Source organism: Camelina sativa, chromosome 5 (assembly GCF_000633955.1).
Source record: "Camelina sativa cultivar DH55 chromosome 5, Cs, whole genome shotgun sequence".
Taxonomy (NCBI): domain Eukaryota; kingdom Viridiplantae; phylum Streptophyta; class Magnoliopsida; order Brassicales; family Brassicaceae; genus Camelina; species Camelina sativa.
This window is the reverse complement of record NC_025689.1, coordinates 10,662,207-10,687,293: the sequence shown is the minus strand read 5'-3', so window position 1 is coordinate 10,687,293 and position 25,087 is coordinate 10,662,207. Positions and strand designations below refer to the sequence as shown.

Sequence of the window (25,087 nt, the reverse complement as noted above, 5' to 3'; positions counted from 1 at the left end):
TACTAATATGCGAAAACTACAAAATGAAATAAAATTGGTTACTCAACTTGATCATATTGGCAATATTAAGACCATGGTCCACATGATTGTTTGTATGTTTGGAATGGAAGTAGAAATCTCAACAACGTCTTTTGCAGACACATTTCGAAGTAGAGATTTTGAAGAGTTCTTTAATCTTAACCAATGTTATTAGATTTTGTACTTCCCTTCTTGTGGGATCTTTTAGGAAAAAAGCTTAAGTGTTACATTTTGGTTGTATTTTGGTATTAGTTTTGTTGTGAGATAGATCGACCAAAGCCTAGTTTGACTAAATTTTTATGTAAATTATTTCGCATCCTTCAGTTAATGAGAAATGTGGTCAGATTCTACAAAATCGAACCGACATAAAACTGTCGGCAAATACTCTTAGTTAAGATCAATTTGACAGATTTTAGCCAAGAATCTTATAATTTAACTCAACTGATTTTCTTTGTTTGTCAACAAGTGAAAGTCAACTAAATTTAGTTGCGACAGATTTGGCTATAATTTATATATTTGATTAATGAACAAAGTCCACAGATTGTCGCAATTAAGAAATATATAACATTGACTTAAGCCTGGAACCTCCCACGAATCTGACGATCCAGAATATTGCCTATGATATTGCAGGTAGCTTCCGATGGATGAATCGAGTCAAAGAACAAAAACTCCGACCGATTCCCACACGTCGGAGATAAAGCATTACACATGAAGCTCATCTCCAAGAACCCTGTTCCACAACATCCTCTCTTCGTCTCTTTAAACCCTGTTATAAATTCCACACACACGAATAATATTAATCACTAGTGTTAAATATATGTTTTCCATAGAATGGATAACTTGCGGCACAAGAAATATATTTATATATGTTACCGAATTTGCCGGAGTTTTGGATCATATCCATCACTGGGTCATAGATATTGGCGTAAAGGATTTTGCTTCCGGTAAGAGATGCTTCGATCTGGGGCAAGAGCTTCTGAAGTTTCTGATTGTATAAAATAGAGTCGCTGTTCTCTTGTTCCAAACAGGATCTAAAAAGGTTGACTTTAGCAGTCATTTGGATCGGTAAACACCCTATTGGCGGTAGACCTCCAACCATTATATTACGGCAACCTAGACTGTAAAGTTCCTGCACATTAACCAGAGAGATTAGAAAGACAATTTATCACAAACAAAGTTTAAAGTCTGTTCCAAAACCCTAATTGTGGTAAATAATACTGTATATGAGGGAATATATTAGACGTTACCTGCACGAAATTTTCAAGCCTCTTAAGAATAAAGTCTTGGTAATCAGAAATGAGAGGATACTTGAGATGCCTCGAGAGAAAATCGTAATAGTTCAAGATGAAATCGTTAGGCCCTGCACTCACAAGCACGAAAGCATTGTTTATGATCTCCATAGCTTTCTTGTCTCCCACGATACCTTTGAGGCGAACAATGTAACTCTTGAACATATTTGGTTGTTCCAAGACAGGGATGGCTTGTGTCGTGACACTTGTTCGGTCATCGTAACCGGCACCGGCTGATGCGAAACACACTCCGGTTAGAATGTCTTGGTCAGAGAGATTTGGTTGTAAGAAAGGAGGAATAAATTGTTTGATGTTGAGTTTGGTTGCGAGTATGTCTGACATGAGTTTTCCGTTTGAGAATCTTCCGGTCGGTGTGCTGCCTGGAAGATCAATGCCGTAAGGAACATGTTTAGCTCTGAAGATTGTTTGTATAGGGTAGTTGTTGTTTCCTGTGTCGACGGTTGAATCGCCAAAGATTAGAATCGCTGGGAAGAGAGGTTTCGTTGTAGCGTTTGCAGCTGCATTGCAGGATGCATGTAGTGTTGTTACGATGAAGAGAGTGAAGATTATGGTTTTAGAAGTTGACATTTTATTGAAGTTTTTCTTTTGTTTTTGTTTTTAGTGGATTTGAAGAAAGGTGTTGTTTGGTGATGCTATTTAGGCCTTGATTGGAACAACATATACTAGAGCATTAGCATTATGCAGCATAAGCATTAAGGTGGATAAGTTGTATGCTCTGATAACACATTTAGTTGATTGGTATAGCAATGGAGTATTAGATATTATATTTATATTTAATATATGATATTAATTAAAAAATTAATTATCACTCATTGCTATATAATTTTTTAAAAATATATTTTACATTTAATGAATTTTATAAATTGTTATAAATATATAAATGTGTAATTTAATAAATTTTAATTATATATATTTATAATGTAACACATTAATTACAAATAATTAATATATATTATAATTTTTTAATAAAAGTTTATATCTATATTTACATTTTTAATTTCAATAACTTTTTAAAATATATATAATATAACACATTAAACTAAAATAATACAATAATATATATTATAAAATATCCACATTAATATTTTAATGTATTAAATAAATTATAATATTGTTTCAAATAATAACATTAAGTAGTTTCTCATATATATTATGTTATAACAAATAAATTTATCTTTTATGTAATCATAATTTTCTATTTTTACAAAATAATTAATTATTTAAAATTATCTTAATATATATTAATATTTTAGAGTTAAATGCTTGGAAAATGCTTCAAATGAGAGCATACAGAAAAAGAGCATATGAGAGCATCTGCAGCTTCTAAATACTTCCTTATATGCTCTCCTAATAAATGTTGATTGGATGATAAAATTAAAAAAACTTCTTCATATGCTCTTCCAATCCCCTATATATTAAAAGAGAAACATTTTGAAGAAAAATCTGACGTGTCGTCGCCAGAGAGCTCCATACCCAATTTATTATTCATCCTTAGTATTCCATAAAATTACACAAAACTGCCACTGGCCCACTGCTATATTTATATTTTTTTTTTCAACTGCCATTGATATTCAATTTATCTATACACACAATATTTTGCTCCTATAAATATTATTCAAAAATTGATAAATATTATCTCTTACATATTTTTGAAATCAAATTAATTTTACTATGTATTGTAATATCATAATATAACTATATTATGAGATGTAAAAAATATATATTTAAAATAATATCTTCAAAAATATTAATAATTTTACCTTTCTAATAATTTTGTAAAGCTTTAATGGTGAAAGAATCGATGATCATTCAATATATAAGGGATTTACATTAAATTGTCATTAGTATAACTAAGGAATATTTCATTCAATAATTGAAGCAAATCTATACTATTAATTGGAGAATACACTTAAGGGTTAAAAAGGAATATCAAATATCCATTTTTCCAAATTGACTGAATTTACATATTAAGAAGAAGATTAAACAACAAATTTATTATATTTTAGGAAATCGTTCAAATTAATTACATAATGATCAAGTTATGAGAATTTTGTGAGGGTATATTCATAAGTGAAACTAAACCAAATATCAAACTGCTATGCATTCAAATAATTATGTATGTTATACCAAAAAATATTTAAAGTTAATAAAAATTAAATTTATCAACAGAGAATACGGATATTCGGTATAAATCTATTATAATAAATATAATCGAACATGTAATTATTTAAAAGAGAACGGTTATGGGACACATACAGAACTAGACGAGTATCTCATTCCAAAATATATACATCTAGGTTAAATACGTGAATTAAATAAAACTGAAACGAAATCCAGATTTGATTTAACACCCTTAAACAAACAGTTGTAAATGTTTGGATTAGTTTAGAATAATTTACACGTAATATCATTTATCTAAATTATATCTTAATTTTTTCTTATATATATCACTCATGCAGATCTGAGTAGAGGTTTACGTGAAAATTTTCTAATTTATTTTAAAAATATGCAAAAATTATCCCGCACGTACACGTACGTGCGGATCCAAACCTAGTCAAGGTTTTATAAGGTGATTATTAGTTTATTGAACCTTCCTTGCAGGCTTTTGTGAGTTTACTTTTCTTTAAAATGATCAGTAACAAATGGATACTTTCTTTGAATTTTTTTCCTAAATAAATATTAATTTTGTGTAGACTTTTTTGGTTTTAATGATGAGATTTTGTGAAAATAATGATGAGATCTCGTTCCATTAACAAAAAGAAAATGAAAAAAAAAACCAACTCAGATTACACAAGTTAATAATTTAACCAAGGGACACTTTTCCTAAATAATTTATTTTTATCAACAACACGCAATATGAAGCAATGAGAGTAGCACACACTATTGTTTTACATCTTTTGGCCAAGGGTATAGAGACTATATAGTCTATATTGCATGACTTTCGTTACATGTTTAGAAAACATTCGGATTTCTTCAAGACAGTGATAGAAAAGGTGAACAATATGAGGTCTATAACTCTATATATATGTCATCATTTCTCCGGCGAGTCTCTCCCTTCGTATATGGATCATGTTCCGCCTGTTCATGACATCATTACTCATTGTGATTTTTTCTTTCATGGGGACCCTTATCTGACTGTGGTGACGGTCACATGAAGTTCTTATATATATATATATTCTTTTTTCACATGATGTTGATGCTCTCATCTCCCCAGTCGGAGCTTGATATTAATATGCAATGATCTTATGTTGTATAGTGTTTGCTAGGTGTTTTGACTTGTGAGATTTATTATGGAGATTGGAGCTAAGGCATGCATGGTGAATACTGAATACAAATCCCACTAAGTGTTTTTACGTTCATGGTATCATGACATTTTGTATCATATCTTGTACCTAACAAATGCTTGGGGCAGGTCATCCTGAGTGGAAAGATCCGTGCTCAACGTGCCATATATATATGAAAACCAGAGATGTGATTTTGTTTCAATTTCTATGCGTCTTTTGACAATTGATAGCTTCTCGGTATCTTCGAAATTTCGAATCCGACACGTTTCCTTAAAACGTGTTTCTACAATCATTTTTTCTTTTGCTAACTAAATCGAATTTATTCACTTCATTGCTTTTTAATAAAGTCGAATGATAATCAACTAATTAAAGTACATATATAATAATAACATTTTACTCCCTCTGTTTCACAAAGAGTGTCATTCTGGAGAAAATTTCTTGTTTCACAAAGAATGTCATTTTACATTTCCAATGAGTGTTTTAATGTTAAATTTTCTTTTTTACCCCTAAACCCAAAGCTATTTTCATTGAATTTTGATCATTAATCACTTAATAAATAGGGGCAAATAAGTATAATTCAAACTTTTCTTAATTTGTGTGAAATGTGTCAAAATGACACTCTTTGTGAAACAGAGGGAGTATTAGTTATTGATTTTTAAAAGAATAATAATCTGATGTTAATTAAATAATATTTTTCAACTTTTTAAGTAGATGCCTAAGCCAATAACGCAATATGTGTAATAATACTTTTAAAAATTTTCAGGAATAATGTAAATAGGTAACTAATATATAGATGTTTCTTGAACACACATTTTCATATGAATCATTGGTTCGTTTTGTTTTGCATGGCCCCCACAAAAGATGGCATATACAATAATTGATGCTTCGACGTCGCCGCTTTTTCAAGAAACCATCTCTTTATATAAATCAATCTCTCCTCACATCACCACCATTCAATTACGATAACAAAACACACAAGAATGGCTTGTACTCATCACTTCCAATCATCAGATCCATGGAGGACGCAACACTCTCTCCAAGAAAACAAACTAAATGCTGATCATGATGCTACATCGAACACAGTACTCTTACCAGAACACCACGAAGACGACGGGGGAATCCAAGAAGCGTGGGCCGCAATTGGAAACTCTGGTGGCAGAGGAGGAGGAGGAGGAGGAGGCTATTTCACCGGCGAGAGTAGGAAGAAGCTTGAAAAGAAGAAGAGCCAAGTGTTGCTTGAGGGATACGCCTTGGATGATCAAGATGATTTGACGAGAGCCAAGAGTTTGACGGATGATGATCTTGAGGAGCTTAAAGGTTGTTTAGATCTAGGGTTTGGTTTTAGCTACGATGAGATCCCTGAGCTTTGCAACACTCTGCCTGCGTTAGAGCTTTGTTACTCCATGAGCCAAAAGTTCTTAGATGATAAACAAAACCACCACAGCTCGTCGGAAGAAGAGGATTCGCCGCCACCACCGACCACGACTACTCCAATTGCAAATTGGAAGATCTCTAGCCCTGGTAACTCTCTTAATCTTTATTAGAATTTATGTCGATTCACATGTGATTGGGAAGAACATTTAATTAATTTTGTAGCCATTTTTTAATATATCAGGTGATGATCCAGAAGATGTAAAAGCTAGACTCAAATACTGGGCACAAACTGTAGCTTGCACCGTACGNCCTGGTAACTCTCTTAATCTTTATTAGAATTTATGTCGATTCACAGGTGATTGGGAAGAACATTTAATTAATTTTGTAGCCATTTTTTAATATATCAGGTGATGATCCAGAAGATGTAAAAGCTAGACTCAAATACTGGGCACAAACTGTAGCTTGCACCGTACGGTTGTGCAGCTGAAAAAGAATCGATCATCTCTTCTTGTCTGAAACAGATTGGTTGAACTAGAGAAAAGACCTTCTTTGCAAGAATGAAGTCTCTGCCTTTGTTAGCTGAGAATAGACCTGCAAATGGGTCTATGGATAAACTGGTTTGCCATGACTTTAATTCTATGTTTATGTGTATTAATTGTATCCTTAGTGTTAATGATTTTAATGAATTTTAAATAAATGTGTCAATGAATAAAAAGTTCAAATTATTTTGCCTCTACAATCTCCCCTTGAATGTTTTGTTTTGAGTGCAATGTGGTTATTTTAACATCTGACATCTGAAGTTAAGGTTCTTGTGTTCATATATGCAGTGATGAGATATAGAGACACAATCAAATCTCCAACTGTATTTTTATAGAACTCTGCTTTTGGCTGAGGTAACTCATGATCTAACTGTTGAGAGAGTTTTAACTTTTTGTATGTTTTCATGATCTTGATCTGTCTTTGTTTTTTTGTGTCATTGGTAATTAGGCTTATATGATGACATTGCTTCAATCACAAGATGTTAATCAAAGAAAGCACATGACCTTTGTATGATGTTTTTTTTTTCTTTTTTTTTTTTAACGTGTGATTCTTATCTTTTTTCCCGTGGCTAGGAAAGAATCAGAAACTTTTGTGGTCATAAGTTGTGAACACGCTCAACGTGTCGTGTACGATAAGGAGAAATCTTTCACGTGTTCTTTGTTACGTATACAACTGTCTTATGGCCCAATTTGATTTATTACTAAAACTTTTTTAAGTTTGATCTTTAAACGAGAGTCACATGATAAATGACATTGAAAACATCAGTTATCTAGAACGTAAACGACAGATTCATGAGAGAGAATAAATTTGCAATATTGATGATTTCTTGGACGAAACGAGAGTTCTTGAAACTTCTTCCGGATGATCAAGAAGAAGCCTGTCCCAACAGAGTTTGGATGTCTTTCTGCATAAGTCCAAAAACAAACCGTCATTAGGATGGATATATAGATTTCGGTTTAGGAGAGAGCCGGGGTGGTATGTACCTCGAATTGAAGAGGAGAGGTTCTGGGAGAATATCTCTGTGAGACCTTGCCGTCAGGAGAAACCAAGAACTTGGTGAAGTTCCATTTGATGGCGTCAATGAGCAAACCTCCTTTCTCTGCTTTCAAGTATTTGTATAACGGCGCCGTGTTCTTCCCGTTCACATCCACCTACATATGCGTCAACATTCATTACACAAACTCCGATAATGTAACAAAAAGTAAAACACTAATTATAGCAATAGGTGAAGTGTGTACAACAACGCACGACATAAAAAAATATTTGTTCTAAATATATTCAACACCTATTACTTCTGCTGTGTTGCAAAGATTAACTTAAAAACTTAGTGAACACAATTCAGGTTCAAACTCAATGGAGTTTGATTCAAGGCCGTACGTAGATAAGTTTTTACCTTGTCAAAGATGGGGAATTCAGCTTTGAACCTGGTGCAAACAGTTTGTTGGATCTCTTCATTGTTCCCTGGTTCTTGTCCTAAGAACTGGTTACACGGGAATGCCAATATCTCCAACCCTATTTTTATTTAATTATAATCACAATTAAAATCCTAAGTATAACCAGGTTTAATTGCGTGGGAGAGAGTATATATAAATCACAGACCTTGATCCTTGTATTTCTCGTACAGAACATTCAGTTCCTTGTAGTTCGCATCTGTCAGACCACTGCGGTTATAAGAAAATTTAGTTTTGACGTCAAGCAAATCTGTTATATTATGATTGACTAAAATGCTTATTAAGGTAAACAAAAAAAACTAGGCAAACCAAAGTGAATTTTAACCAAGTGAAAAATAAGTTTTTACCATTTGGAAGCAACATTTACAATCAGAAGAGTTTTGCCTTTGTATTGGTCCAAACTCACATCGTTACCTCCGATGTCCTGCCACGTTCAAGAACACACACAGACATAAATCTTTTCATACAACACACATAATCCTGCTTGAGATAGAATCGAACATAGAAAATTCTGCTACCGTATATAGGATCAAAACAAGATGTTCTTGTGTTTGTTTACATGAACTGATTAATCTAAGATTAAACATAAAACCAAATAACTAAAAAAACATGAAGAGAGAAAAAACCTTGACGGTGAAGTCGTAGATGGACTTTGGAGATTCATCAGCCATATTTGCAGAGTCGTCCTTGGTCCTCTCTTTCTCTCTTTCTGAGTTTTTTTTTTTTTTTTTTTTTTTTTTTTTTTTTTTTTTTTTTTTTTTTTTTTTTTNTGAAGAAAGAAGAGAAGATATATTAAAATTTATTTTTTTTGTTTATATATTGGTTGATAGGATCAGATGCTTTAAATGACGAATCATCTCTTGTGACGAACGGTGGGGTAAGCATCCACGACTTTCCAATATTGATTGCTTACCAATCTTATTTATTATTACTTTCATTTTCGATTATTTGATTAATAGGTACATGATCATATATATATTTATTATTTTCTTTTTATTATGTCGGCCGAGATATTGTATAAAATTAAAATAAGAAATGTCAAATCTATTTTAATTTTCTCAAGAGAAATTTATTTAATATTAGCGAAGTTGGAAATAAATCTCATGAAAAATGATCAAATCGCACCATTCAAATTTTCCCAAAATGACCATTACAAGTTTTGACTTTCATTTACAATCAGCGATTGTTAATGGTAAACAATATCTGTAATTGGATTCATTCTCAATTATCGTATCAACAATTTGATCTGATTTTTTTTCTCAATTATAACTTGTTTTAATTAGGAATATATCTTTTTTTTTTTGTCAAGCAATTAGGAATATATCTAAAATTTAGTTTTTGTCATCTAACATTGAAATATCATTGGATTTTTTCTTTTCCATTTAACCAAGATAATTTTTTTTTTTTTTTAGACTTGAGACCAATTTTTTTTTTTTTTTTTTTTTTTTTTNATTTACTACGGATTCAATAAATTTTTCTGTTGATATTATCAATGAGACAAATTGATAGCTAGACAATATAAATCAAATCAATCTGGCACAAACATAAATAAATAGTTTTGTTCTGTTGTACTTTGTTCTACTCATCACAATCACAATATTAACATTTCTTACAAGGTATATAGAGGAGTCTGGTTTTAAAATGGAATAAGAACAAAAACAATTTTTCAAAATCTAACCACCAGCTTGAAAATTTCAGTCTCTAGCTAGGTCTCATCAAGTTTGGACCGACCTGATCAGGCATTTAAATTGAATTACTAGTATACAACATCATTATAGAAAATAAATTATTTATAATAATTGTCTTTATTTACTGAATTAAAAAAGAAAAATTGAGACGAGGATAAAGTTACTTTTACGCAACGCAAGAGAAGTTTAGCAGTTGGTCGGTGCACAGGTATGGTGTGAATTTAATGTTTTGTATGGTTCCATCGGGTCAATCTATTCGGTTTTGTTGCTGCTATTAAATTTCGAATAACCGGATTACATCTAAACCGGCCGGAATTGGTTCTCTTTTTTTTTTTTTTTTTTTTTTTTAAAGTTTCCGATCCGTTACTCGAGTTGGTGTGCTCTACGCTGAATTGAATGAAGTGAGAGCTTGCAGAGGATGATTACTCTGGTGTTGAGGTTAGGGTTACTCCAATGAGGACTGAGATATTATCATCAGAGCTACCCGTACTCAGAACGTTCTCGGTATGTTGTTTGTTGATTGATCTTTATTGCATTTTCGATTTGTGAGTCTGTTTTGAGATCTGATATCAAAGTGGGAAATGTTGTTTGGGTTTTAAAAGGTGAGAAGGGAATTGACATCACTTGTTCAGAAAAGGGTTCAAGTTTCCTCAAGACAGTGTTGAGCTTTATGCTGAAAAGGTTAACAACAGAGGTCTCTGTGCTATTGCTCAGGCTGAGTCTCTACGTTACAAACTTCCCGGTGGTCTTGCTGTTCGTAGGTACGACATTTCTCTTGTATGTTTTGATTAGACATAGTAATTGAGACTGTTTTTGAGCTATTGATTTTGTTTAGCTTACTTGGTCTTGTATGCATTTTACCTAACCTAATAGTTGAAATGTATAGTATATAACTGTATATGTATTTCTCTGTGTGGTATCTTAAAATGCACTCGCTTTATGGTACTTGTGTATTTCGATCTTCTCTCTAGGTCCCATCTCCCAAGTGTTGGCATCTCTTGTTTCACTCTTGAACTTCTCATCCCCAAGATGTTAATAGACTGCAATGGTTATTTTCTTGTACAGGGCCTGTTATGGTGTTTTGAGATTTGTTATGGAGAGTGGAGCTAAGGGATGCGAGGTCATCGTGAGTGGAAAGCTCCGTGCTGCACCTGCACGTGCTAAGTCGATGAAGTTCAAGGATGGTTACATGGTTTCATCTGGTCAACCAACTAAGGAATACATTGACTCTGCAGTTAGACATGTTCTGCTTAGACAGGTAAGTTTCTTTCCCAAGTTCTAAAGTGAATAAGTGATTCAGCAATGTGTCCAATCTAAGTCTGGTTAAACCCGCATGTGCAGGGTGTGTTGGGAATCAAGGTTAAGGTTATGCTTGATTGGGACCCTAAGGGCATTAATGGACCAAAGACACCATTGCCTGATGTTGTGATCATTCATGCTCCTAAAGAAGACGATGCCCACTATGCACCTGCTCAGGTTGCTGCCCCATCTGCTCTTCTGCCAGAGGCTCCACTCACAGCCGTAGATTACCCTGCGATGGTTCCTCCAGTGGCCTAGAGAAGACTTTTTTTACTATTACTCCATGGGATTTTGATCTTTTTGTTACAACTTTTATGCCTCTTTTGACAGTCACTAATCGCATCTCTTATATCCTCGAAGCAGACAAGTTTTTTCTCATGTTGTTTCCAAACTTGTGTCAAGTTTTCTGGAGTTTGAAATGTTTTGAGTTCCAAAATTATGTTAGCCTCAAATATGGTGTGTTATACAAAAAAATTCAAAGGGTAAATTAATTTATTTGCGCAAAACGTTTATTCGAACATATCAAGAAAACTCAGTATTTGGAGCTCTCATTATATAGTCGTTTATGTTCTTACAAAAGGGTAAAGCTCGAACCTAAAAGTACAACTAGGATTCAAAACTCTTCCTCCTTGTTTACCGTTGCAGCATTTGGGAAGCTTCGCTATAACCGAATCTAAACACACACTGCAGTTTTTAACCGATAAGTCTTGTGTACACTGCATCATTCCGTACAATTTCATCGTCCCTAGACTTTCCTCGGCAGTCGCATACAAGTAGTCTCTTGTATAGGGCTTCTGTTCTTTACGAATTGCTTTCTCCTTCAGCTTATATAGGAGAGCCCTCGTGTTCTTGTTGAACAACTTTGTATTGCCGCCGCTCACATCTTTAGCATTGTGCAAATACAAATAGTGCTTGTAATCGATCTTCTGATAGGTATAGACCGTAGAAATGTAGAGAAAACAGTTGTCGTACCATATGATTCTCCCTTTGTTGTTCGGACATTTCCTAAGAATCTGTCACATATTTTACAATAGATTCAAGAACCATTGTCTGTTTGTACTGTATATATACCAACTGAAGTGTGACAGGCTAATAGATTATATTGAAATGACGTTACCCCAGAGAAGGCGGTAACGAGGCAAGAACGGCACTCAGATTCAGAGGCATCGCCCCGACACTGAGCCTTTATGTAGAAGGTATTAGGACCCTCACCACCTACACCGTGGATGAAACCGTAGTCTAGATAATTGTTAATCGAATAGTCGAGGTGACGTTTGAGTTGGCTCTCATATGAACTCTCCTGATTGTATGTCCCTTCTCCTTTGATGCATATGTGTTGCAGATACGAATTGGTCTGGTTTAGGGACAAAACACTGTGGATAAAATGGAGTTGCAAGGCCACCACGGCTAAGATAGAGATTGATAAAGAGGAAGAAGATATATCTAGTGTTAGATATTTTGCATTTCTATATTTGTGAGTCTGTGTTGAGATCTTTGTCCTGTAGTAGGTAATTTTACCGTACCATTTGGTTTATGGTACTTAAACACATACAGGAAGAGATTATAGCATTTGGTGAGCATTCACTCTTCTTTAGTTATCAGTAAATCTTTAAAGATGATAGACTATCTTAGATAGTACAGTTCCTTTGAAATTCTGCTAAGATGTATTTGAAATTCTGCTAAGATAAACAATACATCTTAGCAGATGATTGAATGATGCTTACTAAACTTGAACTGGTACATCATTTCATCTTTGGAAAGTGTCGCTCATGATGATCGCTGTTTTTGTGCAGATGAGTGAATACACGGGAGAACTTGTTAGACCGTCTATAGCTGAAAAACAGAGAACGTCTTATCTACAATTCAATGGTGGTAGGTATTGTTTGACTTTACAAACTTTCTACAGTTTGGTGCTAGATGGAAGATTCATTAAACAGTAATGGAACAATTAGTCGGATTAACTTGTACCTTTATTTACCATATAAATGTTAGCTTCCTATTCGAGAGCAATATTCTTACATAGCATTCCGTTGGTAGTATAAATCTTGGATGCCGATAAGTTAATCAATATCTGAGGAAAAACAAAAGAATTTCTTATGTGATATATAGGGTGCAGGGACTTACATGTTTAGAATTGATGATAAGCGAGTCATAGATGCTATACAAGGTTGTCGATGTGTTGTGAATGATACAGAAGCTGAAGAACAACAGTCGAAAATCTATACAAGTAGTAACAATCATCCTTTATAATGCTTTATACTGAGAGCATATGTTGTTTAGCTTTGCTACACTCGACTCTATTTGCACAGAGACTAATTAGTGACTCTTTTGTAAAAGCCGTATTTTTCAATTTTCACCATATCAAAGTGTCCAACTGTGATTAACATACCATCACAAAGACATTACACATACAAAGTTTAAGGTCATAAGGAGAGTAAGTCAACCCAGTTATAGAAACAGATATAAAAGTAACCAAGATACTAAGGGATCGAAGAGACATAGATTTTATGTTTCCCTTAAACAGAGATCTCATCAGATAGTCTTCTATGTAGACTGTTGCCATAGTCGAATCCAGTAGCTTAGAGTTGGTCTATTTAACAGCAAAAGCTGATTTATCAGCTTATGTGCATAGGTCATGGATTCTGTGATTTCCTTGTCGATGATCATCTTCAGTGTTGGGAAGAGGAACTCCTCAAATGCAGGTGTATAAGCTACAGTTTCTTCAATCACCCTTTGAAGAAGCACGGAGATGGACTCGAAAACAAACTCTTTGAACAACGGGTTTTTAGAACTTCTGCAGAAGACTTCTGTGAGCATAGAGGTTAAAGCCAGTATATAACTTCCAGTAGACTCCGTACTGATTTCAGAAACACCAAGGACCAGCATTATGCACTTCATGACATAGTGATTCTCCTCTGACCCTGCAAGTTTCAATGCCGCAAACAAGTTGGTGATTATTAATTCAGCATGAAAATCACCAGCGAGGTACCTACTCTCTCCATTTTCCTCCTTCACTAGTACGAGCTTCTCTATGCATCTAGCTGCATATGAGTGAACAACATTGGACTTTTCTTGAAGCAATTGAGTCAGGATCTCAAACAGTTTAATGCCAATTGGCTTTCGTACATGACCAGCATACATGGCTAAAAACTTCAAGGACCCTGCCATGAGCATCGGTTCAGAACTTATGTGCTCTAGCAAATCAGAGAGAATGATTCTCTGAAAGGCTAACCTGAGCACATCATTATCCAGAGCAATAACCAAGTCAATGAGGCAAACCTTACTTCTCCACCGTGCAGTCGGATTTTCTGAAAAGCAACTATGGATCTTCTGTAACTCATGCACAACAACTCCATGTACCTGCATTTCGTAGTTTGATGCAAGCCCATTCAAAAGTTCTGAAGCTATTCTTCTTCTACTGCCACTTGCATCTAGGTCTCTGTGGATGAACTCCATGTAGTTCCTTTCGAAAATTCTTTCATCTTCAGTGGTCAGAATCATATTTGGAATCACAATTACTCTGCATATATCTTTGATGACATTATCTTCTGAAAGCATGACATGGTGTCCGCTTCTGCTCACGCTAGTCACAAACCTCATACCACCAGTAACAAGTTCATCCTCACTAATAGGAGAAGTTGACAAATTTGCTACTAGTGTCAGGATGGTTCTCCCAAAATAAGATACATACCCTGCAAAGTGTTGCCTTTCGTGTTTCTCCATTAAAAGGTTGATGTTAGCCACTGTTTCAACAAGAAGATCGTCTATGCATATTCCCAAAACGAGACGAGGTGATGACAAGTAATTGTGAAACTGTGTGAGAATATCTTTCATGTGTTCCGTGAAAACCGCTGGCAAAACCCTAAAGTTGAACGAGAAGAAAACGCAGCAGCACAATCTTAGGGATTCAATCAGCACCACTATCACTGTGGGGGAAGACAAAGTCTTAATCAATGAATTAGTTTTCTTGAACAACTGAATAAGCTGATCATAAAACTTTTCATGACAATACTTCAATCTAAGAAGCTCATCCTCGTTCATCATCTCATCGTGCCTAAACCTTCTAAAAATCGAATCAGCGGTGCCAAGAAATACATTTACGGATGCATAATCTTGGGCCTCTGCCGCCTTATGAACTTGGGAGATGAGACAGGGAATAAACGTTGGCCACGATTTGAGGCAATCACTGTTGCCAATGACAATTGTGGCGGCTTCATTCAGCTGTATCTTGATCCGAGAAGATAGAGGAGACTCCATAAGAGATACAATGGCGATCATGGCTTGCTCTTTATCAGAATCTGAGATCGGTGATGCTAACCCATCGAGCCACCGGAGATAGTTTTTGAAGAAAATGGAACCAGCATGACGGGCGTGCTCGTTGAGCGATTCAGTAGCTATGACCCGGAGAAGGTTTAAGCCGTACCCAGGCACACCCGAAGCATCTGATAGGAGTTTCTCAGCTGATCGACGAACCTCTGGATCAGAAGAGAGAGTTGAGAGAAGATAACTTGCGAGGTTCTCGAACTCTTCCATGTTTCTTATCTTTCTTGAATTGTTCTTGAGTTGTTTCTCTCTCTATCTTTAAGATGAAATCAAGAATGGAGAGAAGAGGGAAACAATGAAATTTATCTTTTTCAAACGAAGAAGAATAATAAATAGATCCAGTCGGGTTAACGGGTGTGGCAAGACCCGAGACTGATTGTGTGGTTTGATGGGCCTGAGTTGAATAGCCCATTTAGTTTAAGAGCGATCAAAAGTCAAAATCGAATTGGGGATAAAATGATGGGTCTTGCGCGAATGTTAATCACTTAATCACATTCCACTTTGGTTAGCTTTCATAATGTTTTTGTATCACAAATTTAACAATCTGAAACTCTATGTTTGTAATCCCAAATCGTGTTACAACAAAGACTATAGATGTTACATCAAATATATATATATATATATATATATATAAACCTCGTTTTGTAATGCGATGGAATAATTTAATCGATGATGCGTATTGTAATTGTGTTTCGTGATGCTAAAGGCACTATCGTCTCTCGCGTAGGCTAAACAAATGTTACTAAATTAGCTAGACAACTGAATGGAACATAAACTAGCGTAATATAAAAAGCACCATGCTACTACGTCTTAACCAATAATATCAAACTCCGGCACTACCCAAACTCTTCTAATTAACCAATAATATCAAATTAGATTCAATATCATCCTTGGTTTCTACTTCCTATATATGTAGGTACAACTTGCCAAGACGGTACATATTGCAAAAGGCACGGAGATGCCTCGAAGCATATAGTATCTTCATCGTAGACGACACCATCCTCTTTAATTCCGAAAAAAAAACCAGTGAACACCTTGTAGACACCATCTTTACGAGCTCCGTAAGATTTTGTATTTGCCCGAAGATTACAAGCGAGGAAACATTTGCGGTCTAAGTCCCATAGGTAGATGATGTCGATATCAAAATAGTTGATTGCCATTGGAACACAGTTACGGGCAAGCCCTAGACATGCCATGTTGATTTCCCATGCCTTTTCCCAGTTCCACGAGTCACACTTGAGCCTCCAAACCCTAACGTTATAGGTCTCGACCTCTTCTATCAATCCAACATCAACAAGCACAAAATATCCTTGCGAGGTGGTGCAGATCATCTTACCACATGGAGAGGGGCAAAAAACTTTATAGCATCGGGTCTCATATATATCCCACATAGTGCCTTGCATCCTGGTGGGTAGGCATACGGCTCGAACTTGATCATCATGAGAGAAGAAATCATGGACAATTATACGGCGGGAGCCATCAGGCCAGTGAAGTTTCCCATTCAAAGACACGGGATTGGATATGCTGCGCATAGAAACACCGTTCCCAGGACAAGAAACTTGTTTGACACTCCATTCCCCCGTAGTGGATGAATAGATCTCAAAACTCCATGTTCGAGAAAAGCCGGACTTGAGTGCTTCGCTATGTAATCGAACCACCTTGTAACCTAAGAGGGCACCATTGTGCATTCGCGTCGTCACAAGTCCCGTATCGCTGAAACCATATCGGAATGGGTTTGGCACATAAGGAGAAGGAGAAGGAGGAGGGAGTTGAACCCATTGTGGTAGCACGGGATTGCCAATGTAGTAACGTACCATCATGTCCTCCTCATCCTCGAGACGCAGCAAAACCAATCCATCAGTGCAAGCCACAACCCTAATCTCTTTGATCTTCTTCTTGTTTCGAGTCAAAAAGCTTGCAAAAGAAGAATCACCATGCGATGATGACTCATCGAGTTTCAACTCCTCCAAACTAGAGTTTGGGGATTCGTGATCTCCGTGAAAGATATACCAATTAGAAGAAGAGGTTGAACTGAAGTTGCTATGGTAGAGATCGCGGAAGAATGCAGATTCCGTGAGCAAATTCCATTCTCTACACACCAACTTGAACCTAACGACACTTTTCGGCGGCAGTCTTGCCATTATGATTATTACTAAGTCCTCCGGAAGATCAATACTTGTCTCCTTCCTATTCGTCTTCTGCCTTTTGGTCCCATTTATCTCGGCGGGGGAGTTTGGTTTAACCTTCATTATGCTAGAGTTTTGTTCCGAATTCATTCCAGCAATCCCAACATTAGGATCAAGCGAGTAAGCAGAGGTGGCCACCATGACAAATAGATAACCGTGGGCGTTCAAAGACCACTGACACCAAAAACAACAAAAAAAGAAAGAAACCTAAGTTAGCAGATACGATCTCCGATTAACCAGCAAAGATGTCACAAGGAAAAGAGGATTACTTGCATAACACTCAAGAATTCTTACACACACAACAGAAATCCTTAATTTTACTAACAGAGAACAGAGAAATGAGCAAAATCTCAGTAACTAGAATGAGTTACTCGAGACAAATTACATCTTTAGGAAGACAAAAAAACAGATCTGAACAACAAAGAACAGAACAGAACAGAGCAAAGAAGAAAGTACAACCGAGAATAAAACCTAAACACAAATTGCTTTATACAAAAGAAATTAAAGAAGATATAACTCGGCCGGACGACATCATTATTTCCGACAAGCATCAAAAGAAAAGCAATCAGATGTACAAACGAGACGAAAGAAAGATCCTAGAGGTGTGTATTACAAAGGTTATTGCCACTTTTCTCTAAGCCTCCAAACCCTAAATTCTCCTTCTTCGGCTCATCAAGGTCCTTTGGTTTAAAACCTTTTTCTTTGTTAACATAAAAAGATAACAGTATGCATTATTTATTAGTGGGTTGCATATATTTGTTTTACCGACCTGACCTTATCTCATTAATATTATAAATATTTAATGCTTTTGGAAAGTCATTAATAAGTAATATCTGAAGAAAATAAAATAGAAGAAATGAATTACAGTATATCAAATCTCTAAATTCCCTACTCTCACTCTTTTATACGTAGACCACATCTCACCATTGTATATATTTCTTACTTTACAAAATTTGTTTGTTTTTCTTTTATAAACCGAGTATCTTCAACCTATCTGCTCCTTGTGAGTTTGAAGCTTTCTTCTCTCTTCTCTCTCAGAGTCTCTCTATAGTACTGATTGGTGAACACAAACAAAGTATTACAAGTATCTGAATTATTTATATATTATATAAGCTATTTCCTACGTATGAACATTCAAAACCGAAATATTTTTCTGAACTCTAAAGTACAATGGTTGACACAGTTGTAAACTGAGGTTTGAGCTCATATAACGCATGTGTGGAACAGAAAAGTGGAACAATTGTTCATAAGTTGTAAAGAATTGGAGATTAGTATTTGCAAATAGATTAGTCTTACAGGTGAAGTAAAATACTAAAATGCAGTTGTTTTAAGATCAGTAGTTAAGAATGTGTGGGTGTTCTTCCCAGAAACAGTGTTCGATGATGTTGCAATGATCTACGGCCACTTCTCCTTCCAGTTTCTTCCCTGAAACAACTCCATTCTCGACTGCAACAGCTTCCTGAAATGAATATTCAGACAGCTGGTTTAACAGGTAACTACAAAGATCAAGCTCTGCAATCAAAGAAGAAGTCCCACACTGTTCAAATGCTTGATGCAGTTTGATAAAAAAACGAGTAACAAGCCTTGGGAGGGTAGTTACACTTCAGGTTTGGTATGATTTAGTCATTTACAAGTTTAATAGCCAAAGGTTTGAGTAACTTAATTGATTCACACTAATAAGAACAGAACCAGTTTGGCACTTATGAAGTTTCTTCAGCCAGTCCACTGTATCATAATCTTTGTATGCATAGATTTAAAGATTGGTAATTAAGGCAATACTAACCTTTAGGCGGAAAACCGAAGAACCCATTCGAAAGATTAGAGGTAATGAGTTGTACTCAATTCCAAATTGACGGCTAAGCAGCTCATTTTTCTCTCGTGTTTGGGTACCCTGGAAAAGTCATTCACAAAAAACAAGATAAGAACCATTTTAAGCATTTGACTACTTGAGAAAATGATATATTTATCCATCATAGGAAAATTACCTTTAAGTAATCTTGGGATTGAGTTTTGGTTTTCCCAGACTTAACAAGCATCCAGAAACATGTATTGTACTGATTATTGATGTGGCCTGCCAAACGAAAACATAAGAGAACATTATATTGAGGTTTCATTTCGCAAATATATAGATGATTCCAAGTAATTTCTCAGACAGTGTTGTACTCACAGTCAACTTGTCTCCACGCCAGATAATCCAATAGAATATTGTATGTTGGATAGCATACAGCTCGTCCATCGAATGATGGAGGGTACTTCAATTCTTTGTGAGGGAAAAATTCTCCCCATTGTAACACATATGTGGATGTAAAGAAGGATGTGATTGCAGATATTATTTTACTGCAATGCAATACTAGAAATTAAGACAAGAAGATAGGGCCAAAAAGTGTAACGGAAAAGAGAAATTTAGGTTAACCTGGATTGTCTTTTGTAGAGCTCAGATTCTTTCTTCAAAACAAAGCTGTAATCGATGTTGAACTTAATTAATTTCTAAGATATGTAAAAGTTGAGGTAAAGAGTTTGAGACTTGAGAGATAGAGACCTGTACTCATCACTGACACCATAGGCAAAGTGAATATCCTCAAACTCCTCAAGAACAGCCACTGCACATGAATTCATAAGTTTCAGAGCTTGTTCATCGTTTGGCTTCTCAAATTCATGAACGTCAGAAAATCTATCAAAATCCAAGCAAGCTGCATGAGTTTCATTTCCAACATATAACACTGGTAATCGATAATAACATGAATTCTTTCTGAAAATGCAAATTCAAATATCAGAATATGCCCTAGACGAAAGTAACCATAACACACAACATAAGAAAACTGAACAGGCCAGCCAAAGAAGCATATCACTTCATAAAATAGCTGAATCTTATGGAGCACAAGTAGTTTACTAGTCTAAGGTTCCAATGCAATTAAAAATCTGACAAAGTTCTAAGAAATTAAGATGATAAGCTAAAGAAAAATTACCTGTGAAAATGACAGCCATCAATCCTAACCACGACCCAAGTTAAAGGTAACAACTTGTTCTCAAACTGAAACGACCTAATAAAGTCTGGTTCTATTTTTCCAATGTCTTTCGTGAAGTGGCCAAGATCATTATATAGAGAAGGCTGCTCATTCCAAAAGTTTATTCCGGCAATATTCTCTGAATGTACAAAAACAGCCTTTCTCCTCAATCTTTTTACAGGATTGCCATTCTCATCATGCTTTACAGTTTCGTCTACCTGAATGAAGTTAAATAAAGTATGTCATATTGGAAATATACAATGTCTTAGGTATATAACATCAAGCAAATTTATGATGAACATCAAGCAAGATGCAATGACAAGAGAAGATCTGACTCTTTACCATACAGATGATCAGCTAGACACATCAGTTTTACACGTGAACATCAACCAAGCTGAAGTAATAGTCTTCCACACATGACCAGATTTTACAAGGGTTCAGACACTAATTTGCAAATTACAACGTGTACGCCTAAACATACATGTGCACAAACAATATTGGTCAACAAACTATGATAACTAACCTTCATAGAGACTCAACTTATAACTGGAAGATCTATATATTTAAATACATAGATAGCACATATGAAATCAAGTGTTGTATATATAATTTCCACCAAAAGATATAAACTATCACCTTTTTCTTGAAAAGACAAGATCCTTGGCGAAACAATTCAGGAAGCGTTTTGTAGTTGATACCAAAATTCTGAAAGAGAAGCTCATTTTTCTGCTGTTTTTGTGTATCCTGCAGGTACCCAATGAAAATAAACATAGTGTGATGAAAAAACGTCATATAATTACTAGGCATGAAACTAGGCTTAAGAAGGTATTTTGACATCTGTATAAGAAATAATAACAATAGTCGTAGTATTAAACACATTCCATGACAAGAAAAAACATTGATCCCTGGCATAGAAAAGCACGAACAAACACACCTTTAGAACCTCTTGTGCTTCACTTATGCTCTTTCCACTTTTAACTAACATCCAAAAACAAGTGTCATACTGATTATTGGCGTGGCCTGCAACCAAGAAACGGAAGTTGTTAGAAATCCTCAAACATATTACAAGCCAATAAGTATAAATAAATATCTGGAACATAAATGATAATGAATGTGTGTTAAGTACAACTTTAAAGATGTCAGTATGTCTTACAGTCCTGTTGCCTCCAGGCGAGATAAGCTTGAAGAACCTCTACTGATGCACAACTTACAACTTTGGAAGTGAAGGAAGGAGCATATTCTAATTTCTTTTGGGGAAAGAACTCTCTCCATTTCGCTACATAAACTGCAGCGAAGAACGAAGCTACCAAGGACAAAATCTTACTGCATATCAACAAAAAAACAAGAAAGTAAAAAATTATGATTGAAACAGTTTCTTCATGTAAAACGCTTCGGAAATAGAGGTATAGATTAAAGGAATCGATACCTGGCTCGTCTCTGGTAGAATCTTGATGTTTTCTTGAATACAAAGCTACAGACGACATGGAAATCAGTTAAAAGCTTGTAGATGATTGATTTATATTATTAAGTCAAAGAAGTTAAAATTTTGGGGGACCTGTATTCGTCACTGTATCCATACGCAAAGATGATGTCCGGAAACTCTTCCAAAACCGCAGCAGAACATGAATTCATCAGACTGAGTGCTGTTTCATCATTAGGCTTCTCAAACTCATGAACTTGACAATATCTATAGTCATCAAACAAGGTACAAAAAAAAATCCTCAACACAGATATATAAATACGCATAGGCATATATACTCCTTCTTCATCAATGTGAAACATATACAAGTAATGTTCATAAATCGAATCCTGAAAATTGCAATCAAAGAGCAACACAATTGACATTCTTATAAAACATTGATTGATTGATTGATTGATTTCTGTGATTAATCATCATTATCATCGGATTCATCGACCATGTCCCTCTCAATTAAACAAACGAATAAAAGCCATTATATACCTAGAAAAATCACGGCCATCGATTCGAACAACCATCAAGTTAGGAAGCATGACCTCGTCCTCCAATTCGAATGACTTCACATACTCGTATTTGCTATTCGCCATTTTTCTCAGATGTTCAACGACGAGACTCTATCTCTCTGCTTCTTTCTTCGTTGACTCTAACTCTCCCCTCCCCTCCTTTGGAGCTTTTTCAGCAAACACTTTTTTTTTTTTTTCTTGTGTTACGCCCAGTGAGTCAGAGAGACTGTAATCGAACCGGAAACTAACTTAACCGAAATCTAAGCCGGTTCGTTAATCCAAATTTGTTTTTCCCGGGGCTCTCCAGTTCGATTTTGTTTTTGTAACTGAAACGGTGAACCCAAGAGGCCAAGACCAGGCTGGTATGTTGTATACACAGTTTATTAGGGTTTCATTGGGTCGAACCGGTCAATCGATTCAGTTTTTTTTTTTTTATGTTTTGTTTTGTTTTGTTTTGCAATTAAATTTCATAAACCCGAATAACATTCTAAATCGGCCTGATTTTAAAACAAAATTTGACAATAGCAATGCCTCTTTTCCTGAGTAACTAAGAGTCTCGTCGCATTGGCCATTAGACCCACAACGATTTACATACGTTTCATCAAAATTGCAACTAAAACAGAGAAGGACATCTCCATATATTAGAATGAGTTATAAAGCTTTGTGCTTATGGAACTAAATATCATCTTATTAAGCCTATCAAAAGAGTAGAAACTTCATCTCAATAGAATAAACTACCACTATCTTAGCTAGTACTATACCCTACAGGCTACAGTACACTGTAACAAATCTTGTTGTAATAGCTCGGTGTGCAGATTAAAACCACATCCAATACCTACACTGTATCAAACTCTGTCGAAGAATCAGAGCGCAACATATATAGTTTCCTGTCACTTCTTAGAATGATGATATACTACTAGGCAAGGATCCTCTCACCTTTTTCATTTCTGGAAAACGTCGTGATACACAAAAAATTACTTCGCTAAGAGCTTGACTCAGCTTATATTTTCTTCTTTTACAACACTTTTAAGCTTACCCTCCTTCTGTGGATTTTTTCTTTTTGCTTGAATATGATGCACAAATGCAGCTACTATAACATGGAGCTTTGGAGGAGGCTTGCTTGTTGAAGAGGTATTGTGACCAGCATCCTTTAGAGCTTTACTAACAAGCTTTTGGGATTTCTGGAAGTGCATATTGCACAGTGCAGGTACAGTCGACGCAAGTGTTGGTTTTCCACAAAGTAATGGTCCTGCTGGAGCTCTGAAAGGGGTACAAATGCAGAGTTAGGAGAGACACTTCTTAAATTTATCATCATCTATGGTTTATTACAAAAACCCAATCTGAGAATGATAATGTATCAATCTGACATCTAGTTACTCTTTTGTTACAACCACAGTAGGACTGCTGCAACTCAATTACAGTTTCATCCTGGAACTCAATTTGTAAAGATGATCTAATTATGCTAAGACTCACAATCCTAACTTTCTTACAAATACACATCGACAGAGACAACTTCAAGCATCTGTGTCAGTTATGTATCTCAACCAGGATAACACAACAATCAACACATCAATCAAGGTTGTAAAACAAGGCAAATACCGAATCTATAAATGGATAACTATTTCGGTGTCCAAAAACTAAAATTTCTCCCAATCCCTAAAAAAAAAACCTTGAAACGGAGCTAAGAGACAATCCCAAATCCCTTCTGCAAACACGAATTAAAACAAGAAACCTCTCTCGGTTTGGCTCACTACTTCACACAATCTAATTCCCAATTTAAACTCATCATCATCACTACGTCATCTTAACGCAACTAAAACATGTAAAGAACATAACTTGAAGCCTAATTTATGAGAAATTACAAAACTAAAGAAAGGGGAAACGGAAACAAACCGTTTTATAACGTTAGTACAACCCGTGTAGAGCTTCTGCTTACTATCCTTGAGAATATGAAGTTGACAATACTTGGTAAGCGCCATAGCTTTAGCTTTGCAACCATACATACAACTCCCACAATTACTATTCGCATACTGATCAGTCTTACCACCATCATTGTTAGTACCATTGTCTCCACTACCTTCAACAGCATCACCACCATCTCCCTCTTGACCAATCCTCCGTCTCTTATTCGATTGGTTATGCTCGTCTTTGAACGGACTACTCCCATACTTCCACCAGTAATCCCTGTGTTGCCCCTTGAGATCCTCCATTAAAGCCCAATAGTGGTCTCTGTAACACTTGGCGAGCTGCTTAAGGTTGTGCGATCGGCGTCGGAGAAGCTCCGGGCGGGTTAGGTGACTCGAGCGTGTGAAGATTTCATCCTCTTGAGACATCACGATCGGTGAATCGGAAGTCGATGGTAAGACGTTTGTGTTAGGGTTAGGGTTCCGAATTTGGGGTTCGGATGAGGTGGAAGCCACGGCGGTGGAAGATGCAGCGGCGGAGGAAGATGTTGGAGGCCTTGGTGGTTTCGAGGAGGAAGGGTTTTGCTGACTGTTCTTGGAAGCTGACGCCATCGCCGTCGTCGGAAAATGACAGAGCTTCAGAATTTAGTCGGAAATGAAATTATTATTTTTCTTTAAAAAAATATAAGCACTTAGATTTCTAATAGCCCATTGGGCTGAATGTT

The 25,087-nt window shown here is 35.7% G+C and overlaps 8 protein-coding genes and 1 pseudogene across 8 annotated transcripts; 2 read left to right on the top strand and 7 right to left on the bottom strand.

The window, feature by feature from the left end:
* On the bottom strand, nucleotides 463–2,031 carry LOC104786465 (GDSL esterase/lipase At2g31550-like). Its single transcript, XM_010511886.1, has 3 exons — nucleotides 1,266–2,031; nucleotides 892–1,147; nucleotides 463–784 (listed from the first exon to the last, which is right to left on the bottom strand). The coding sequence occupies exons 1-3, from the start codon at nucleotides 1,893–1,895 to the stop codon at nucleotides 591–593; spliced, it is 1,080 nt and encodes a 359-aa protein (XP_010510188.1). The 5' UTR covers nucleotides 1,896–2,031; the 3' UTR covers nucleotides 463–590.
* On the top strand, nucleotides 5,466–7,193 carry LOC104786463. The gene is made up of 4 exons (XM_010511884.2): nucleotides 5,466–6,133; nucleotides 6,394–6,603; nucleotides 6,814–6,879; nucleotides 6,974–7,193. Exons 1-2 carry the CDS (start codon nucleotides 5,593–5,595, stop codon nucleotides 6,471–6,473), a joined length of 621 nt encoding a protein of 206 aa, XP_010510186.1. The 5' UTR covers nucleotides 5,466–5,592; the 3' UTR covers nucleotides 6,474–6,603; nucleotides 6,814–6,879; nucleotides 6,974–7,193.
* Nucleotides 7,207–8,715, bottom strand: LOC104786464 (probable glutathione peroxidase 2). The gene is made up of 6 exons (XM_010511885.1): nucleotides 8,604–8,715; nucleotides 8,325–8,401; nucleotides 8,126–8,187; nucleotides 7,920–8,038; nucleotides 7,510–7,677; nucleotides 7,207–7,430 (listed from the first exon to the last, which is right to left on the bottom strand). The coding sequence occupies exons 1-6, from the start codon at nucleotides 8,646–8,648 to the stop codon at nucleotides 7,392–7,394; spliced, it is 510 nt and encodes a 169-aa protein (XP_010510187.1). The 5' UTR covers nucleotides 8,649–8,715; the 3' UTR covers nucleotides 7,207–7,391.
* Nucleotides 10,119–11,375, top strand: LOC104786462 (annotated as a pseudogene).
* Nucleotides 11,528–12,490, bottom strand: LOC104789112 (putative cysteine-rich repeat secretory protein 10). The gene is made up of 3 exons (XM_010514854.1): nucleotides 12,483–12,490; nucleotides 12,082–12,430; nucleotides 11,528–11,977 (listed from the first exon to the last, which is right to left on the bottom strand). Exons 1-3 carry the CDS (start codon nucleotides 12,488–12,490, stop codon nucleotides 11,528–11,530), a joined length of 807 nt encoding a protein of 268 aa, XP_010513156.1.
* Nucleotides 13,509–15,497, bottom strand: LOC104789110 (exportin-2-like). Its single transcript, XM_010514853.1, has one exon. The coding sequence runs from the start codon at nucleotides 15,495–15,497 to the stop codon at nucleotides 13,509–13,511; it is 1,989 nt and encodes a 662-aa protein (XP_010513155.1).
* LOC104789109 (F-box protein At3g28330-like) lies at nucleotides 16,172–17,614 on the bottom strand. Its single transcript, XM_010514852.1, has one exon. It carries the CDS (start codon nucleotides 17,612–17,614, stop codon nucleotides 16,172–16,174), a length of 1,443 nt encoding a protein of 480 aa, XP_010513154.1.
* Nucleotides 18,695–22,682, bottom strand: LOC104786461 (tRNA(His) guanylyltransferase 1). Its single transcript, XM_010511882.2, has 13 exons — nucleotides 22,439–22,682; nucleotides 22,034–22,165; nucleotides 21,905–21,949; nucleotides 21,632–21,801; nucleotides 21,413–21,498; nucleotides 21,115–21,222; nucleotides 20,440–20,696; nucleotides 20,013–20,144; nucleotides 19,887–19,931; nucleotides 19,641–19,810; nucleotides 19,459–19,544; nucleotides 19,257–19,364; nucleotides 18,695–18,932 (listed from the first exon to the last, which is right to left on the bottom strand). Exons 1-13 carry the CDS (start codon nucleotides 22,540–22,542, stop codon nucleotides 18,807–18,809), a joined length of 1,569 nt encoding a protein of 522 aa, XP_010510184.1. The 5' UTR covers nucleotides 22,543–22,682; the 3' UTR covers nucleotides 18,695–18,806.
* Nucleotides 23,126–25,009, bottom strand: LOC104786460 (INO80 complex subunit D-like). Its single transcript, XM_010511880.1, has 2 exons — nucleotides 24,352–25,009; nucleotides 23,126–23,718 (listed from the first exon to the last, which is right to left on the bottom strand). The coding sequence occupies exons 1-2, from the start codon at nucleotides 24,972–24,974 to the stop codon at nucleotides 23,454–23,456; spliced, it is 888 nt and encodes a 295-aa protein (XP_010510182.1). The 5' UTR covers nucleotides 24,975–25,009; the 3' UTR covers nucleotides 23,126–23,453.

Bases quoted from the DNA above. Each gene is read 5' to 3' on its own strand.
- LOC104786465 (XM_010511886.1), bottom strand. From the start codon at position 1,895: ATGTCAACTTCTAAAACCATAATCTTCACTCTCTTCATCGTAACAACA. The intron at 1,148-1,265 runs GTAACGTCTAAT...GTTAATGTGCAG, and splicing joins GGCTTGAAAATTTCGTGCAG to GAACTTTACAGTCTAGGTTG. The intron at 785-891 runs GTAACATATATA...AATTTATAACAG, and splicing joins CCAAAACTCCGGCAAATTCG to GGTTTAAAGAGACGAAGAGA.
- LOC104786463 (XM_010511884.2), top strand. From the start codon at position 5,593: ATGGCTTGTACTCATCACTTCCAATCATCAGATCCATGGAGGACGCAA. The intron at 6,134-6,393 runs GTAACTCTCTTA...TTAATATATCAG, and splicing joins TTGGAAGATCTCTAGCCCTG to GTGATGATCCAGAAGATGTA.
- LOC104786464 (XM_010511885.1), bottom strand. From the start codon at position 8,648: ATGGCTGATGAATCTCCAAAGTCCATCTACGACTTCACCGTCAAG. The intron at 8,402-8,603 runs GTTTTTTCTCTC...TGAACGTGGCAG, and splicing joins TCTACGACTTCACCGTCAAG to GACATCGGAGGTAACGATGT. The intron at 8,039-8,125 runs GTCTGTGATTTA...AAATAAAAATAG, and splicing joins CGAGAAATACAAGGATCAAG to GGTTGGAGATATTGGCATTC.
- LOC104789112 (XM_010514854.1), bottom strand. The intron at 11,978-12,081 runs GTAACGTCATTT...AATATGTGACAG, and splicing joins TCGTTACCGCCTTCTCTGGG to ATTCTTAGGAAATGTCCGAA.
- LOC104789110 (XM_010514853.1), bottom strand. From the start codon at position 15,497: ATGGAAGAGTTCGAGAACCTCGCAAGTTATCTTCTCTCAACTCTCTCT.
- LOC104789109 (XM_010514852.1), bottom strand. From the start codon at position 17,614: ATGGTGGCCACCTCTGCTTACTCGCTTGATCCTAATGTTGGGATTGCT.
- LOC104786461 (XM_010511882.2), bottom strand. From the start codon at position 22,542: ATGGCGAATAGCAAATACGAGTATGTGAAGTCATTCGAATTGGAGGAC. The intron at 19,365-19,458 runs GTAATTTTCCTA...TGACTTTTCCAG, and splicing joins AATCCCAAGATTACTTAAAG to GGTACCCAAACACGAGAGAA. The intron at 18,933-19,256 runs GTTAGTATTGCC...TATTCATTTCAG, and splicing joins CTTCGGTTTTCCGCCTAAAG to GAAGCTGTTGCAGTCGAGAA.
- LOC104786460 (XM_010511880.1), bottom strand. From the start codon at position 24,974: ATGGCGTCAGCTTCCAAGAACAGTCAGCAAAACCCTTCCTCCTCGAAA. The intron at 23,719-24,351 runs GTTTGTTTCCGT...TACCCCTTTCAG, and splicing joins TGTACTAACGTTATAAAACG to AGCTCCAGCAGGACCATTAC.